The sequence below is a fragment of the Glandiceps talaboti genome, chromosome 6 (assembly GCF_964340395.1).
Source record: "Glandiceps talaboti chromosome 6, keGlaTala1.1, whole genome shotgun sequence".
NCBI lineage: Eukaryota > Metazoa > Hemichordata > Enteropneusta > Spengelidae > Glandiceps > Glandiceps talaboti.
Window position 1 is genome coordinate 11,720,751 of NC_135554.1, and position 19,519 is coordinate 11,740,269.

Consider the following 19,519-nt stretch of genomic DNA (forward strand, 5'->3'; position numbering starts at 1 on the left):
CCCACATTTGAAGCAATGTCGGTGTGCAACCGCATGAATACCTTGTCAAAAGCATACCTAGATTAGTAACCATGGTTTATACAATTCTAAGAGCTCTGTGATGGGTGAAGTGGTCAATTGAACTAATATTTACTTCCAAAGTGTGCTAATAAGGTGCTTTTCCAACATACGCTCTGATTCAACTGCACTATGACTTGTCATCTATCCAAAGTGCCCCACTTGACGAAATATCATTCGTTCACGTTGATATATAATTTGAAGGCATTGGTACATCATTTGACGGTAATGGTACATCATTCGATTGTAATAATACATCATCTGACGAGACAGCTTTTGGCCTTAATTACGCACCATAAGTTGTTCTTGTTATATATACTGCACAGTCTGTATCCTTTACTGAGAATAGCCAATCAACTACTGGTCAAACATTTTTACTTTACTATAATGTAATTACTTGCGCCCTCTTTCCAGGGGTAGGCGATTACAATTGGGATTAGATGTCCGTTCGCTTGAGAGGTCGGATTAGGGATGGAATGAAAAACTGTCATCTGACAATTTTGAATAACTATTCAATTTTACTTAACACAGGTAAAAAGAGGAAGAGACTACGGTATACCAAGCTTACGTAGTTCTTCTTTACCGGCAATAATGGGAATGACTCAATTCCTGGGACGGATATTCTGGGGAGTTCTTGGAAGGGTGGCACACAAGATGAAGCCAACTATACTATATGGTGGTAGTTTTGCAGCAGCTGGAGTTGTGACTGTCATTAGCATACACACTACAACGTATACAGGTCAAATACCCTAACCACTTACTATCTGCATATGTATGTATGTATGTATGTATGTATGTATGTAAATATGTATGCATGAATGTATGTATGTATGTATGTATGTATGTATGTATGTATGTATGTATGTATGTAAATATGTATGCATGAATGTATGTATGTATGTATGTATGTATGTATGTATGTATGTATGTGTGTATGTATGTATGTATGTATGTATGTATGTATGTATGTATGTGCGCGCGTATGTGTGCATGTGTGTATGTATGTGTGTGTGTGTGTGTGCGTGTGCGTGCGTAAGTATGTATGGCATGCACGCACGCATGTACGTACATGTATGTATGTATGTATGTATGGCCGGCTGTCTAGCTGCATGCATTTAGGCATGTGGGGTTTTTTTCTTTTTTTTTCTTTTGACAGGTCAGCTGGTCTATATGGTACTGTTTGGGATATGCATGGCTTGCTATAAAGCAATTTTCCCTATCGTGATGCGTCAGATAGTTGGTATGAAATATTTCGACAGTGCGAATATGTTTTATTTCACAGTAATGGCCATTGCATCATTGTTTTGTGCTCCATTTGTAGGTAGGTATTAATGCTTCAATGCGAAGTATTTATGTAAACAGATATTCTTGATTGCACAAGCTGGTACTGTTCTGACCTATTTATACACTGGCCATATTCCTATAGTATCACGTCCTATTATATATCATATGTATAGATTTATATAAATCACGTGCTCTACTCGTGCAGTAGTTTTCCCTCAGCATGACCTGGCACACATATTTCAATCTAGTTTCGTCATATTGGCTATGGCGTATATCGATCCCATTACCATGTCGTATAATATGAATTGTGTTTGTAATTGTCATCCCATACCTTAGGTAAATGTTGCCGAAATTCCCATCAATAAATTACGTGGGGAAGGTTACAGTATGGTGATGTCTGTGCCTTTGTATGTCATCACTTTCTTTAAAATGACTAGCTCAATTGAAATTCAAAAAAGGTTACAGAATAGAGCGTGTCGTTTTTGAGAAAACGATAACACATACATACAGACAGACAGAGACAGACAGACAGACAGATATATATAGACAGACAGACAGACAGACAGACAGACAGACAGATAGATAGATAGACATATACCCCAAGATATGGGATGGAAATGACATAGCCAATTTCCGCGCACGAATTTCGTAAATAATAATATTTAGTGGCGTTCCGTTAGGTAATTAATTTCAGTCACATCATCAAAAAATTCACGAAAGAAAATTCCAATATAATCCTTCCAGCCTTTCTTACAAACCGTCAGTTGACATTTTAAACCGTAGCATTAATGGTCAATTGACATAAACATGAATTCACATCATTACAGGATGGATACGGGATATTGAAGGAAATTACGACCTTGCTTTTTATCTCATCGCTGGAATATTCCTGACATCAGCAACCTGTGCTTTCCTCGCTCAAATTGCTGACAATTACAACAAGAAAAAAGAAAGACGAAAACTGAAAGCAGCTGAATATACTAGAACAGCAGTACCAGAGTGAAAATTAATTTTAAAATAAAAAAAAATAAAAAAAATAACATTGCACGATATTAACGTCGTAATGTAGCCCCAATTATGAAGTGTGTGTTCGTAATGATCCCACATTTATAGTATTCACTTCATTTTCGTTATTTTGTTGGTTTATCATATTGAATGGGTGTGCCTACTATTACTACGAGAAAACTGTGATAGACTGAATGTGTTATTACATAAGTAACAGGATGGAAATCAAAAATAGCAGTCACTGCACGACAAAAAGCGTCATGGATTCTTTTAGATATTGAGAAGCCAGTGGAATCTAGTAGTATCGATTATGGATTCTTCAGAGAAGCCATCATCTATATATCTAGCAATTTATCAGGATGGGTGTGTCCGCTGTAGTCTATGTTTTTCATTAAGTCACAGATTTTGTTCATTCTGAAATCTTTTATTTAGTGCATTGATGAACTTATTGAATGCATGAGCTCGCCATGTACGCCGAGGTCCACAATATTTCCACCTTCAACATCAGGCATAATTTCAACAGTAACGTACGTACTTCCATAACTATCTTTCACGATTTCCTTTACTTATTTTTCTTCTCTTCATTGTTTGTCAATATAAAGAATATTATCATTAGTAATATCTATATTAATTGAAATTGTAATTTCTAACTTCGGAGTTCAAACTTCTAGGCATCACCAACAGTTAAAACATACAAATTTTTACACATGTAAAAAAATACAAAAAAGGGACATTAAAATTGTCATTTACGTCATAATCAGAAACTTACTGGTATTTTAATTGCGCGAATGAGTGGCTGAACACTCATTAACTCTGAGTCTAGCCCTGTAAGCATGCTACTAGTGTACACGTATAGGGTTAATTGTTTTCTATCCTTGCAAAGAGAAATGTGCCCATCACGTACGTGTAGTTGCCACTAACATTGTGATTTTTATTTTTAAATGATGACTTGTCAACAATATTACAAACAGCACGATGCCAAGCATTAATTGACAGCACTGTGTACATTGGAATAAGAAGGGGAGTGAGCCTGTTCAAACACATAAATTTTAAATGCATGCGTATATATATAAATATACTGAACTGTCATCTCGATATCAAATATATTTACTCTGGTATTGTTTCTATCGTCATTGCTTTCAACCACAACATCAGCGTCATCACCACCACCAACACCACCACCACCACAAGCAGCAGCAGCAGCAACAACAACAATATCATCATGATCATCAACATGATCTTCATTGCCGTCGTTGTACATGTAGTCCTCGTTGTCGTTCTCGTTCTCGTTGAACCACTCACCTAATAATGTTTAATGCTGTCATCGTCAACAACAACATAACACTACTTCTTGTTCATTATATAACCAATCCTACATGTTCTGTAGCATGTACAGTCCAAATACAACCTTTGCCTCATTACTAATATCTTATCAAATCCACAACATGAAATGTAAACATGTTTAACAGGCCATAACCTATCGCATGTTAAAATATATCAATTACATAGTCCTGACGTGTATAACCTCATATTTAATGTAAGGTCATACATTTGCGCAATGCGCATGTACGGCTTTCTTTTTGCTTTCCCGCAACATTGATATACACGGCATACTTAAAGGGAAAAAATGAACGGTTTACTTATTACGGTGCTCTTTAGACTATTCAAATAGTAATCGTGGTTGGCACTAACGAAACAACGACCCCTGTCTATATAATGCAGAGGTGGTTATGTATTCAGTGTCTGCGCATGTCTGACCTTCTGCTTGCAATACTAGTATTTCGACCCAGACAGTTTCACCTCCAGCTGCCCCTAGGGTATGAGGCGAAACGTCAAGATTGCAAGAGAACTGCCAGGATCTCGCGCACTGTTATATCCGATATCACGACATTTTATCTTGCATTTACACAATGACTACTTCTAAGTCTTATAAGTCAATGAAGTATAACTGTGACCCTCCGGACGGTGGATATGGTTGGGTAGTAACGTTCGGTGGTTTTATTGTATTCTTTCTCATCGGTGGACAGGCATATTCTTTTGGGGTTTTGTATGTGGAATTTTTGAATGCCTTTGGAGCGTCGAAAGCTGACACAGGTAGGAATGTTATAATTGTTGAAGATGACATATTCATAATTTTAGTAAATTCCGTATTTTTACTAAACTATGTACCGAATTAGCATATTTTACATTGTCTAAGCGCCTCGTTTTCGCTACCTCGCTGAATGCGGAAGTGTGTCAGTTACGGGAACCGGCGTACGGTCTCAGAAACTACGTCGTGTATTCAAACAGAATGAAAATTTTCTTTGAAATATAGCCATTTCGATTGACAATAAACCATTTACTAAGATTCTGTAAAGTATTTGACTAGAGAGCAAGCAATTCATTTACGATGGCACAATTATCCGTGCCGAAGCGGATGCAACGAAACTTTCAGAAACTGCTCCCTGTACCATCGATAGTAGCTGGTCCAAAGTTTAAGGCCGTACGATACATTGCATATATTTGCGGCATGATGATTAAGTGACGCCGTGCAGAGACCAATATGTCTATTGAATTCTGCGCTCTATGCAAGGAAATGGATAACGCACGTGTATATGGAACGAATGATGTTTTTACGCTGTTGTTTACGAGTTTGTCCATGACCACAGACATAAAGACACCCTAACAGTTTGTTTTTTCCCATATAAGCTTATACTGCCATCATAATCCAGGGCTGTTGTACCAGACTGTCCCATTTTCATACATAGCGAGAGAACATTGCGTTATAAGCTTACATCGTGGCTTAGGTTTTGTCAATCCAATTCGAAGTCTTTTGGGTTAATTTTTTAGATTAATTTTTTTTACATTTATATTTCTTTTACTATTATTTTTAGTGTTTTTAAAGTATTTTATTATTATTTTTATTTTTAAGGGGATATTGATGTGTACTTTTCACGTACAGGTAACATCGTAACTTAAATACCAAAAGTGAACAGCAAGACCAAGCTAGAAAACTTGAAAACATCAGAAAGTAACAATGCAACCAAAACACCATTTTCAAAACAGAAGCTATTAGTACGTTGATAACTCTTTACTCAGGCCTAAAAAAATAATTTTTGGTTCCGGTTACCCAACCCCACCTACTTTTTCACTGCTGGCCCTAAATTATTTGTACGTATTCGAGAAAAAATAAGATGTGAATTCTCACGAGAAATAATTGATGTGGAAACTGACACCAACCTAGGAAGACAATACATAAAACTGTTCTTCCAATCTGAAATGGCTGATGGGAAGAAATGAAAAACACAGAGACCATTTGCAAAACAATGGAAACCCTGAACTAGACACTCACACATGAAAAAATATATAATAAAATAGACTAAAAATTCTACCTACACATGTACCCCACCTATGCTAAAATGTAATAATCGGAACCACACGATTTTTTTATTAGGTGTTATGTTTGATTTTCTTGAAACTGAAAATCGTTATCATCCCAATCTCCGTCCTCGCCCTCATCCACATCATCTTCCCTCTCAAACACACATTCTTCTGGTAAATTATATTCTTCTTCAAACTGTACAAGAGTTTCTAGCTCATCAATAATGTCAAGTATTTTTTCACCCTCTGTTAACACGATGTCATCCACTTCCATATCATTCTCTCCCCTATGTCTCCCTTCGTTGCTTTCACAATTTTCGCAGTTTTTACAATAACATCCTGGTCCACATTTAAGACGTTTTTTCACACAACCACATTGTTTGTTTTTGCATCCCCCTTTACATTTACAACCCTTTGTGTATTTGCCAACAGTATCTTTAACAATTGCTATATTTTCTTCTGAATCCCACAAGATACTTAAATTACCATTAGCAATACAACCATGACTATTATAATCTGGTAATACTATCGTAATTTGATGTGACTAATTCCATATTTTAGATACAAAGCAAGACCTCAACAAATGATACTTTAATGCGGTAGGGTTTGGCATATTTTCCTCCTCAAACCGTGTTCTTACTTGTATCTGATCAACATTTCTTGTGACATTTTATCACATCACGGATTTCACAACATTTTTTCATGTATTGTTTTCGCACAACTCATGTTGTCTATGTACTGGACAAATTTTGAATGAAATGTTTTCACATACTGAACAAACGCCCTTTTTTCAAGCTTCAAAGTAACATTCATAGCCTTACGTTTAGACAAGTCTAATTTTTGCCAGATTAGATATGATACTCAATTTCCTTGGCATGTCACTAAATGTGCAAGCTGTGCATTGTTTATTAATGACACATTTTATTTAGGACAACCTTGCTTTTCGGTGACACGACAGTTGAGTGTTTTAATAGGATCATATTTAAAGAGTACAACAGTCAAAAATTACAATAGCAATAAAGTAAATAAAACGGAGCAATGTCCAATATATGGACAAATCAAAAAATTACCCGAGAAGACACTCTAGACAAACAGTTCAACACAAATTTACACCTCAGATAAAGTTCAGACAGAAAGCAAACTTCTCCACATCCACACTAATATAGCGAATGACTCGGAAATCTGAATGTCTTGTCACAAATCCCTCCTTCAACCAACCAACCAACCATCAGCTACTATGAACCTGCAAGACGAAACAATTTAAGATTTTTTGAATTTTCATTGTTTGTTTGTTTGCTTCGGATGAATACAAGAGTAAAACAATTTTAGGAAGGAGGACACAATCTCAATATATACTCTAAGTCTCAGATATCTATTCCACTTTATCATGACAGCTATGTTTGTATTACAGCATGGATAGGTGCTTTGTTTGCTGGTAGCGGAATTTTGGGCTACCCACTTTCACTGGCGCTTTCTAAAAGATATGGCTACCGCAAAGTTACAATGCTAGCTGGTATTTTAACATCCATTGGTATATTTGCAACCTCGTTCGCAACAAGCATCGGACAGGTGTATATTTTGTATGGAGTTTTTACAAGTAGGTCTTATATTTCATATAAATACGCATGTGCAGCTTTTGACGCAAGTGCAGAAATGATCAATTGAGATTTCAATTAAGATATGCGCAAACATGATCTTTGAAGATGCTGGTGTCTATCTATCTGTGTCATTGATATCAACGCAAACGAATCACAAACCTACACACACACACACCCACACACATATATATATATATATATATATATATATATATATATATATATATATATATATATATATATTACATAATATTACATACACACACGCAATGGCTCACTTTTTTGTCATATATTCCTTCCGCTTGCTTAGCTATCTATCTGTGTCATTAATATCGACGGAAACGCATCACACACACACACGCGCGCGCGCGCGCAATGGCTAACGTATTTCTGTCTTCATATTTTCCTTCTGTCTCGCTGCATGAAAGGTATTTGGTTCTGGCAGCCTGAACTAACAGCGTTTGGAATTCTTAGTAAATACTTCAGCAAGAAGCTACCCTTTGCCATCAGTCTGGCCGTATCAGGGACAGGAGCTGGACAGCTAGTACTGTCATTCGGGACACAACTTCTCCTAGATGAATATGGATGGCGTGGAACACTTATGATACTCGCAGCTCTAAACCTTCATTTTTGTATTGCTGGGGCACTGTACAGACCTATCGAAATGTATCATCGGACAAACAAGAAAACAAGTACTGAATTACAATCTGTATGTACAGCATCTCCTCACGATGTACAATGTGATAACAGTAACATTCCAAACACTACGCTACATGAATTCAACAGCAATTTCGATTGCCAAAGGAACGGATCTGAGAAATGCTCGCATCGAGAGCAAAGTTACAAGTATCGCCATGTCGTTGAAAATGACAAAGCAAGAGAAAGTGAAAAAAAGTATTGTCATGGACATTACAAGGAATACTGTATTAAACTATGGACTAGTTTTCTATCTACGTTTGACCCCTCTTTATTCAAGAACGTGGCATTTGTCTTGGTACTTGTGTGTGCATTTGGACACCAGGGTGGAAGTTTTGCGATATTGGCGCATATTGTAAGTTGAATTATAACCATGTAAAATACATTCGGTGATTTTTAAGGCAACACAAATGTTTTAAGTTTACAATGACGTTACTACTAGGAAAACTGAACTGTCAGCTAATCAAAATAGGCAAACTCTAAAACTGTCAATCAATGTGGTAGATTACACAATTAAGTGGGTGGTAGTGGTACCTTTATTGAGGGTATGTAATCACACTATAATAAACTCTGGAAGTCCCCAACCATGTACAATGACTGATCGTGGAAGTCATCAGAAACACCACACAATTGCGGGTGCATGCAATTAAAGCAATGTCCACTCAATAGCTCAAATCAACAGGTCACAAACAATAGTTTTAGTTTGCGTCTATCTTAACCGAATAAAACCCCACACATACATGCTATTGCAAAGACCCCCGTCCGTCCGTCCCTTCGTGCGTTGGGTTTGGGGTTAGGGTTTAGGTTAGAATACGTCCTAATATGCTTTTTATATGGCAAACGTGCATTAATCTACCATTTGATTTAAAACAGGTTAAAAGAGGAGGAGACTATGGTATAACGAGTTTACTCAGTTCTTCTTTACCGGCAATAATGGGACTGACTCAGTTGTTCGGACGGATATTCTGGGGAGTTCTTGGAAGGGTTGCACACAAGATAAAGCCGACCACACTGTTTGGAGGTAGCTTTGCAGGAGCTGGAGTTGTGACTGTCGTCAGCATACACACTACTTCGTACACAGGTGAAATACAATCATTTAAACAAACATAACGATGTAACGATTGGGCGGGTGGCCAGGCGGGCAGGCAGACACATGTATGTATATATATATGTGTGTGTGTGTGTGTGTGTATGTATGTATGTATGTATGTATGTATGTATGTGTGTATGTATGTATATGTGTATATATGTATGTATGTATGTATGTGTGTGTGTATGTATGTATGTATGTATGTATGTATGTATGTATGTATGTATGTATGTATGTATGTATGTACATATGCGCGTATGTGTATGCAACACATGCATGCCAATACATCTAATTGTTTTTAATTTCGCTTTACAGGCCAGCTCATATTCGCTGTGCTGTTTGGTGTATGTATGGCTTGCTATACATCCATCTTCACCATTGTCATACGTCAAATAGTTGGTATAAAACACTTGGACAGTGGTAACATGTTTTATCTGACAGTATTAGCCATTTCCCCGTTTCTGTGTGCACCATTTGTAGGTAAGTGGTCATCCTCTTCCATCTATTATTAAAAATGTATGAACATCCTGGATTATATGATTACCCCACCTTCTAAAGCAATACTGGTTAGATTGAACAAGAGTCAAGGAAATCATGCTTGTATAATACCGTAATCAGCTTATTCAAACTTGTTACAAAGACATTGCGAACATAGTTATGTACTACACAATAAATCAAACAACACAAACATTTGCCTTTTACAGAATGTATATATCAAGGTGCATAAAGACTCGATAAGTAGCTATGGACCATGGGGTTTGATCTGCCCTGTTTAACGTCACACAGATGAAGATTTGAACGTGTTTATGTAATAATCATATCATATCATATCATATCATATCATATCATATCATACCATACCATAGTGTATACATTATGTGCAATTTTTTATGACATGTCTTTTGGTTTAGAGCAAACAATCCACACAACTGTTTTTTCATTATTAATATTTGGGGTTTGATGAGGCTCGTTAGGGGATCTGGCTGGAGATATATAACTTGAAGATGAACTTTGCAGAGGCGAAAATATTAAATTAGGGATATTATTGCAAGCATGTTATATTGTGCTTGCAGACACGTTTACACAAAAAAGAACTGACAACATAATACGAATAGGATTGACAATCATTTGACGTGTATATGAATTCTCTTCATTACAGGTTGGCTACGAGATATTAAAGGAAATTACGACCTTGCTTTCTATCTCATCGCTGGAATGTTTCTGACATCAGCAACCTGTGCTTTCCTGGCTCAAATAGTTGACAGTTACAAGTCGAAAAAGAAACGACAAAAACCTAAAGAGGCTGAACATAAGGATACATATATATAAATGAATCTATGCCCACTTGTGCAGCAATACAAGTTTGAAAATCTAAAAAAAGTACTATAACAATTGTTGTCTTTACATTAATTGTATATCTTGCAATTGACAGCAAGAACTTCGTATTCACAAACGCACTTTTTGTTGTGTTACCTTCATCTTTTGAGACGATTTATCAATCGACGTGTGTGCTTAATTTGTTATCATGGACTTATTGAACATGCATGAAATAGCTGTTAATTCTTTCTTTTAACTATGAGAAACTGTGGTATTCATTCATTCTGTCTGAAATTAAATCAATAGCAAAATTTCAAAGTAACCATGTAAACACTTTAATAATCTTAGCTATTAAAAATACTTACTAAATATAGTTATATAGCTGTGACAGTTTATTTCGCGTATATACACAATAGTAGACTGTAAAACGTGACATTCGTGTTATACTGTGACCAACCACTCACGGTTGTAGTACTCCAACCAGTCTGTGCCTGCAAGACCAAAAGATTTAGACCCCCGCCTTGCACTAGTAGAGATTTTAGTACAGAATACGTCATTTTCCGTACTATAGTTCAGATTGAGTTCAATTCTGTACTTTTATGCTGATGAGGTGGACGTTTCTGTACTTTCCCATTAGCGCCTGTCTAATCGGATTATACTCGATCTGAAAAATAGTTCAGATTGCGAGTCGGAAGTGATTTGAATACATTTGCATTTAGTTCAGAATATATTCATGAGTTCACCCCGATAACCGGGCAGTAAACAAATGAATATTCAAATCTACCGTGCTTGCAATCAATACGTACATAAACGCTATACGTGTAGCTAGTGTATTCGATACATATATGTATGTATATAAGCAGGCTTATGATATGAACTACATGGTTAGGACGTACGTAGATTGTAATATCACAGGGCTCATTTTGAAATAAATGTTCGTAGTACGCCTTTTCATTATGCACTACATACCACCACCACTAAACGTGTTTCACATTTCTACGCGTTTGATGCATAGTAATACAGATTTAGATGACATGACAATCGTTTCCAATAATAGTTTAAAATTGGGCCACAAATATTGCTAGTGTATGGAGCTTCTTAACAAACCTGACCGGCCAATAGCGTCAAAAAAACTCACAGTAGAGACGTGCTGACAGATTTGAGTCTGTGGACATTATTTCTAGCTAAGTAAAATTGAGTGACTATTGGGAATATTATGGCAGTATCTACCCATGTCATCCATGTCGTCTATAGTTTCTGACGGACCGTGTTATGTACAACGTAACGCTGAACGAAATACGGTCCATCAGGAATTAACTAGACTAACCTCTATGGGAATAGTATTCTTGTCCATGTGTCGTTTATAGAACAATTAAATGTTAGGGTGTGATCTTCACAGTAATAAACAAGCCTTTAGAAGAACTACAGGTATTCACGCCTCAAATATCTTGGGCATCATCCAAATTACGATCATGAGCACCAAAGTAAAGGAAATACTTAATGACGTTCGGCATGCAGAACCCCCCCCCCCGGGCCCGTACCTATGGGTACATGTCCGGCATCCATGTAACTGTTATATCACTCTACTTGACGATTCTGAGGGCCCTCATCTCTTATTCTCTTGTTTTATTTCAATGTGGTATACTCATAACTCCTGTTTTTATAGTATAACTGTACAATGCAAGCTATATACCATGTAAATCATTCATTCATTCAATCTTTATTTACTCTACTCACTCTGTTTGAGAGTGTATGGTACAAAAGAAATGTATAGTTCTTTTCGAATGACATAGGCCTGCTATAGAAGCCTTTTGTGATCCATTCATGTCAAACTACTTTGTTTGGTTGTGATTGGTTAACACTTAAACGCGCGTGCTTCTCAGGTGAAGCTGTGAATTTTATTTTAGCGTCACTCTCTCGATCACTTTCGAAGACACGAGATAATATACAGATTGATTTATCACAATGTTCTGTGTTCGCATCATACCAAGATTACTCATTACACGAATATATCTCTCCAATCTCTATACGTTCCCTCGATAAAAGTTCATTCAGAACAACTTAAGTTCATACATTTGTTTGGGTCTGGTTATCTTGGTGAAGTTTATAAGAAAAAATTCTAGTTCGACCAGTAATTGTCCCCTATTATGCATATCGCACAATGTATATGTTTGAAACATATAAAATGTATACCTTGTGCAACTTTCGACATGAGAATATCGAATATTAGTATACATTAACAAAGATGCAACAGAATAAGATTTGACAATACATGCAATATGTTAGCAATGGAGGTACCTGTCACCTATTATTTATGGTCACTGTTCGTTTTATTTATACTTTAGAGCAAGTGTGTATGTGGTGGCAGATGTCATTTTTTGTTCGTGATTGGCTCTGCAGTACTAGTTGTCTTCACTGAAGTAGGGAGGGTTATTTTTCTGTTTCCCAATGGATCTGCAGACTGCATGGGCTGGACAAACACGAAAAAAAGACCGACGCGCAGAAACAATTCGCTCCTTTTTGGCCTTTTTTATAGTAATCGTTTTGGTCGGATTGAAATCTAGATGTACGATGGGTACAAATAGGCATGGAATGGGTTACCTTGTTTATGGTATTAGTCGTATTGGCTTCGATCAGTGCATTACAGATTTTCATGAGTCATGTGTGCACATTGCACAGATATCTGCAGAATACTTAAAAGGATTATGGGTAATGTATGCATATGCGGGAAAAACAAACTGCTGTAAGGAGCACTGACTTTGCCCTCATATCTTCATCCCATTTTGCACTGAAGAAGTTTCACATGGCTCTCATATTTCATATATACTCTTTCTAAATATATGGTGATGCAACATGAGTAGAAATAACTGGGGTTAACTAAGTTTGGTAGTCAATATAGCAGGTTTACCATCAAACTGACGCAAAATTTGTTTCAAATTTGTCTAGTAAAAACCGTTGGCCCAGTTGTCGATTAGGCTTACAAGTTACACAAAACATGATAAGATACTGTGAATGGTGCAAATAAACAACGTGCGATATGCCAAATACCAAATGCAAACAATACAAGCGAACAAAAGGGCCTGTATGCACTCTAATAGCCCGATATTTTGCCTAAAATCAGGCTCACATGTGCGAACGGTGTGTTTTTGACGTACCTAGTAGGCAGTGATGTAGATAATAGCCGGTTACCGGTCATAACGCCCAGCTATAACTTATAAGTATAACAGTTGTGGGACCGGCTTAGGAAAGTACTCAAACCTGACGATCATTGAACAAATTCTAAGGTTGGAAAATTAAATATGAGTTGCCCGGAAGTTCTAATAGCAAGTAAAATACCCAAAGTGTAAACAAAAAGATAAATTAATTCATAATTATTTGGAAAACATTTGACGATTACGCAGTAAAACAAGACTGGCCACGCTATCGCTAGCGAAAGCCTTCGAACTAGTTTCATAACGACCGGACGTTGAAGGAAGCGCGAAGCGAAGTGTGAGGTCAATGTGACGTCTCATGATGATGTATGATGCATCAACATGACGTTTACGTAGAGTAGCACTAAATGTTTTCTAAACTTCAGTGGAAAGAAATTTTGTCGATCAGACACTGACTATGTTTAAATTCTTAAAACATCTGAGAAAACTGAAGAGGGGAAGCAAAATGTGACACTGACAGACAAGCCAGACGTACGGCACATGTACAGAAGGCGAGGCACACCCTCTGGTGCAAACTGGACAATTATCGTGCGTGTCACGTATAAGGCATCAGATGTAATACATGTAGCTAACCAAATGTTCTTGTACTGCAGTCTTTCTTGTAACAGGTATTGGAAATTGTCAGAAACCTGATGATTTTATGACTGAATAAGTTTCGATAAAGAATTCTCATACTTTCAGTTAAATTATCTGATGGCCGGGAAGCAAGACATTTTTGAAACATTTAGTGCAACATTTGATACTGATGATAAGCGACGTTGATGACGGGTACAGTGATATAATCCATTAACAAATCTAACGTTGGCAACTCTTTTATTTCTGTAATGATCCTCACATCTCAAAGAGAACTGTCTGTGTTGTACACATAGATCATACATCACTGCCTAGTCTAGTTCCTATAGCTGCCGACTGTTCTCTACGATCTCTAGCTCTGTGCATGTTGTGGAGATGAACGAAACGCGAACTAACTAGACTACAAGTACAATCATGGAGGCATCAGAACATATTTGTTTCATTCGAATTTGAGAGTTGAGTAATCGTATTGAATTCTTTCCAGAAATCGTTTCCACGTGTTTTGGCACTATCCGGCACTAACCCTCGTCATGTAAATGACATAGACTGACATCGTAGTCAAACATACGGAGAGAGAGAGAGAGAGAGAGAGAGAGAGAGAGAGAGAGAGAGAGAGAGAGAGAGAGAGAGAGAGAGAGAGAGAGAGAGAGAGAGAGAGAGAGAGAGAGAGAGAGAGAGAGAGAGAGAGAGAGAGAGAGAGAGAGAGAGAGAGAGAGAGAGAGACCAAACTAGAGTCGGTACTCACCCCACCACGACATATGCATGTTTGTGATTTTGAAACGATAAAGAATGTTAATATGAATATTGGGACGATTGGAAATCGGACGATGTGAATCGTAATCGAATATCTCAGTCCATCCACAATATATGTTGTGTTGACTTAGGCGATCCCAGAAACCATTCTTAGTTTACCCCTTTCACATATATTATCAACCATGCTAATATTTTGAAACAAATCTCGATTAACAGATAATTTATCGCTTGAAAGATGGCGACGTCCATACATACCTCCCCCCCCCGGCTGCACATATTTTAATATCCAATTATACATTACCCCCTCCCCATACACGTCAGAGAAGTACAGTATGGTACACTATATGACACACTGTAAACTAACAGTGGAAATCAACTTCAGTGTCCATACATATCAGACATAGAGATTTCTTTACAAATGGATGTGGGCTCATTGGGCTGTAACCTGTACTTGGAAAAACTTAACCAGCAGAGTTTTCTTTTTGAATCCTATTTCTTGACAGAAACGGCACCCCCCTTCGATAACTAGTGGGGAGGGTGTGTCCCCCTCCCACAGTAGGCAATTTTTTGAAAAATAAGGACATGTAGGAGGCCATTTAGCGGCATAATATTTCAAACCATACACATTATTGGAAGCCATAAAGTACTTGAAAATTGTCTTCAATACCCAAATTGTACTCTCATTAAATTATTCTACAACTGTATTACCTACACTTTAACTAATACATAGATATTTTGGCAGACACACACATTCGTTTGGCCAATGGCTGCCTAATAATTAAATGTATGGTAGGTAAATGAAGTGAACAATTTTGCAAAGTACAAGGTAAACGACTGATCCTGTGGTTTGAATGTTCAACAAAGTCTCCACACAGAGAGATAGAGCAAGAGAGAAGGAGACATACGGAGACGAGAGAGAGAGAGAGAGAGAGAGAGAGAGAGAGAGAGAGAGAGAGAGAGAGAGAGAGAGAGAGAGAGAGAGAGAGAGAGAGAGAGAGAGAGAGAGAGGCATACACTTACACAAATGTAAATTTACTTGGTAAACAACTGCTCCTGAGGTTTAATTTTGGTTCAAATCATGAGCAGAATATTCGGGGGCCCTTTCAGACCATCACAATTGTCATGCCCCCCTCCCTTTGAACCTCAATTTTGTTCATGCCCCCCCCCCCGTAAATTCTGACTCCAGCATAATTTCAAGATTATTCCGAGCTCGGTATTACAGGCATTCGACTAGAGTCTTTATACCTCAAAGATATACAACAGTCCATTTCTGTACAAGGCATATCAGAAACCAAACATTTGCAGTGTGGAGTGCCACAAAACCCTGTGCTTGGTCCACTCTTACACGCGCTATGCTGTCTATACACATCACCACTTGGAAAGCTAATCCGACATCACAATCTCAATATGCAACAACATGCAGACGACAACCAGATTTACCAATATATTTCCCAATCACATACGTCAACTACAGTAACTAAGATGGAAACTGTTGCACATTATATTAAAAGACCCAAAATAAGCTAGTTTAATGATGGCAAAACCGAGGTCCTCCTTATCACGTCTCAGTTCAAGAGGTTTCCTCGTCTCATGAACCACATCAACATTGGATCGTCTTCTGTGCAGTTAGTGGATTCAGCATGTACCATTTGTGTAACAATTGATGACCGTTATAACCTCAAGAAGCACATCTCGTTGACATGTAGATCAGTTCTTTTTCACCTCCGAACAATAGGTCGCATCATTGACAGTGGAGGGGGCCCCTCCACTGTCTATGGTCGCATACGCCAGTATCTTACAAACGGAGTTTGTCAGAACCTTGGTCATGCACTGATATCATCGAAACCTGACTACTGAATGGCCCTTCTGTATGGGCTGCCAGCTAAAAACATTGTCCCTCTCCAACGTGCCCAAAATACAGCAGCTAGGATTGTGTCAGGTACAAAGAAAACAGATCACGTCACACCGGTTCTTTCAATAACACAGTTTAGTTAGAAATCACACTGGCGTCAAGTGCAGTTACATAATATACCAGTAGGTAGGGCCTACATGTACATGTAGTCTCAGGTCACTACATTGTGGTCTGAGATGTAGTTTACACCACTATGACCTAAGGACTTGAACCAGGGCTGAGGAGAAGTGGTCTGAGGTTAAATTTTTGCAGCTCTCGTTCAGCAATCTCAAAACATTTCAGCCTACTTCCCGTAATGAACACTTGTCAAGCATTTTTGTAGCTCCCATACTCAAAGACTACATATATATGTTTATATACGACTCAAAATATAACACTGAAATTTACTTTGAACACGTTCAGTTTCAGTAGACGTATTAAAACCCCAAATCTCCACCGTATAATTTAATATCGGTAATAGTTTACAGTCAAAAACTTTTAAATTTAGTTTTGACTAGGGGGTCCCAAGTTTTGCAAGTTGACTCATGACCGCAATCATTGCTTTACTCGCTTGAGCTGCAAGCGCTAAATACCATAGACCACTGCTTGACATAATCACGCCTAGATATTCATAAAAAGCGAACAACGTCGAGTTTATGACCACCAATAACCACTTTTCAATTTTCTTAAGAATTTCATCTCTTAGTAAATACAATAATTTTAGTTTTGACATACATGTAATTTACTTTCAAAAGACAATGTTAGAAACCCCTACCCCATTGATTCCTGTGGGAACATGCCTTTCGTGAAGAAAAATGGTTACATAACATGTCTACAAGAATTGTTGGAGAATGTCTATGTAGAATGCCACACTGATCCCATATCCACACCTTGAGTTTTATTTTTATTGTTCTTCAATGATCTCCTTCAAAGTAATAGTCTGGATGCCAATATGGTTTCTAACTAAACCACGTCTAGCCAAAAGCCCCTCAAATAGCACAAAAAGTTGTTCACCCAATCAGTGAAACCTAAATGTTTTGGTGATGTAAACAGTATATAAGTAGCATCATGAGCTGACAAATGTACCACATTTGAACATTACTGTCCCAATAAACACTAACTTTATGAGGGACTGTGTTATTGGTTAGAGTTTTGTGATTTATTAACAAAGACATGATGTTAATGACTGCGTGGGTGGCTGTAAATGAATTTTAAATTGCATCTCATGCATTTCAAGACTTCTAGAGTAACGACTCTGACTATACTGTGAGTGGAGGTGTAAATGGCAATGATACAGTATAGGAACTAGACTATCAAAGTAATTACCTTGTCCAAAAGACTACAGTCGGATATTAATCTCACCATTAATGCCTGAATTTATGTCTATCAAGGCGGATCTGATAAAATCATGGAAATCGAGAAACTTTCATCACTTTGGACTTGAGCATTGAATACATTTGTGAAGTACTCAGACCATGATTCATGGTTTTTTTTAGAGGTTAATTCCACTAGATCGTCCACTAAATCGTCCACGAAAACAAATACATTCTATCATTCCACCATGTCACTCAACAACGCGCATCACATCCGGGTACCAGTTCTTCTGTGAGTTCGAATTCTATCACTTGAATTTCCGTTATTTAGTCGTCTGAAGATCGCATTCAAGCGTGAAACTCTGAGTAACGGCCTCCGTGCCATAACTTGTGTACTTTGTGTAAATACAGCTCTACTTCTCAGTATTGAGCACTTTTCCTTCAGTTTATGACTCTTATATATATATATGTCAAATGTCAAATGCTTCGAGCGTATTTTACTTTGTCAAAACCCACAAAAACATTCACACCTTGACCCATACCAATTTACATATTAAAGTAATAGAGGTACTGATAATGCAACTCTCACATTACTTCACGATGCGTATACACATCTTGAAAAACCAAGTTCATTTGTAAGACTATTGGTTATTGATTTTTCATCAGTCGTTAACAGAAGTCAACCAAACATGATGGCTCATAAACTTAGTTATTTAAACGTTAACCCCAAACTCATCCTCTGGATAATGGATTTTCTTGTCAACCTTTCCCAGTTTGTTCGCTACCAAAAATTAAATTCAGCCTTCCATTCATTCAACATTTAGGGGTGCCCCACAGAGCACGATACTCTCACACAAACTATTTACACTTTACACAAATGACTGCTCATCAGGTACCGATACAAATCCACTTATCAAATATTCCGATAACTCTGCATTAGTTGACCTGTCAAATTCTGACCGTAGTTATTTGGATGAAGTTGATAGGTTTGTTACTTGGTGAAAACTACTTGGACGAAAGGTCGACTTCAGGAAGAACCCTAAAGTAGTGCCCGACCTTTTTATTGACAATGTTAAAGTTCAACAGGTGACTATATATATATATATATATATATATATATATATATATATATATATATATATATATATATATATATATATATATATATATATATATATATATATATGAACAGTCTTGACACAGATTTCATTAACAAGAAATGTCAATCTAGAGTTTACTGTCTACAACAATTGAGGGGCCTAAAATTTTGTAAATGCCAAGGTATTACAGACATTCTATCGGAGTTTTGAGTCGGTTTAACATTTTCTTTTTTGTGCTGGTTTGGTAGTCTAGGGACTAGCTACAAGAGT

At 37.3% G+C, this 19,519-nt stretch overlaps 2 protein-coding genes across 2 annotated transcripts in view; both read left to right on the forward strand.

The window, feature by feature from the left end:
* The window catches only part of LOC144436840 (monocarboxylate transporter 12-like), a 19,806-nt gene extending 17,100 nt beyond the window's left edge, over positions 1 to 2,706 (forward strand). Inside the window, exons 4-6 of the mRNA XM_078125698.1 lie at positions 589 to 796; positions 1,214 to 1,378; positions 2,169 to 2,706. Coding sequence (XP_077981824.1) covers positions 589 to 796; positions 1,214 to 1,378; positions 2,169 to 2,344 — 549 coding nt within the window. The 3' untranslated portion in view covers positions 2,345 to 2,706. The remainder of the gene's footprint in view (positions 1 to 588; positions 797 to 1,213; positions 1,379 to 2,168) is intronic.
* Positions 2,707 to 7,295: 4,589 nt separating this feature from the next.
* Positions 7,296 to 10,673, forward strand: LOC144436705 (monocarboxylate transporter 3-like). The gene is made up of 5 exons (XM_078125558.1): positions 7,296 to 7,303; positions 7,733 to 8,355; positions 8,874 to 9,081; positions 9,406 to 9,570; positions 10,250 to 10,673. Exons 2-5 carry the CDS (start codon positions 7,906 to 7,908, stop codon positions 10,417 to 10,419), a joined length of 993 nt encoding a protein of 330 aa, XP_077981684.1. The 5' UTR covers positions 7,296 to 7,303; positions 7,733 to 7,905; the 3' UTR covers positions 10,420 to 10,673.
* Positions 10,674 to 19,519: the final 8,846 nt, after the last annotated feature.

What these genes read in the sequence shown, in the direction of transcription:
- LOC144436705 (XM_078125558.1), top strand. Translation starts at nt 7,906, where the DNA reads ATGATACTCGCAGCTCTAAACCTTCATTTTTGTATTGCTGGGGCACTG. An exon ending in TTGCGATATTGGCGCATATT is followed by an intron (nt 8,356 to 8,873) that starts GTAAGTTGAATT and finishes GATTTAAAACAG; the next exon opens with GTTAAAAGAGGAGGAGACTA. An exon ending in ACACACTACTTCGTACACAG is followed by an intron (nt 9,082 to 9,405) that starts GTGAAATACAAT and finishes TTCGCTTTACAG; the next exon opens with GCCAGCTCATATTCGCTGTG.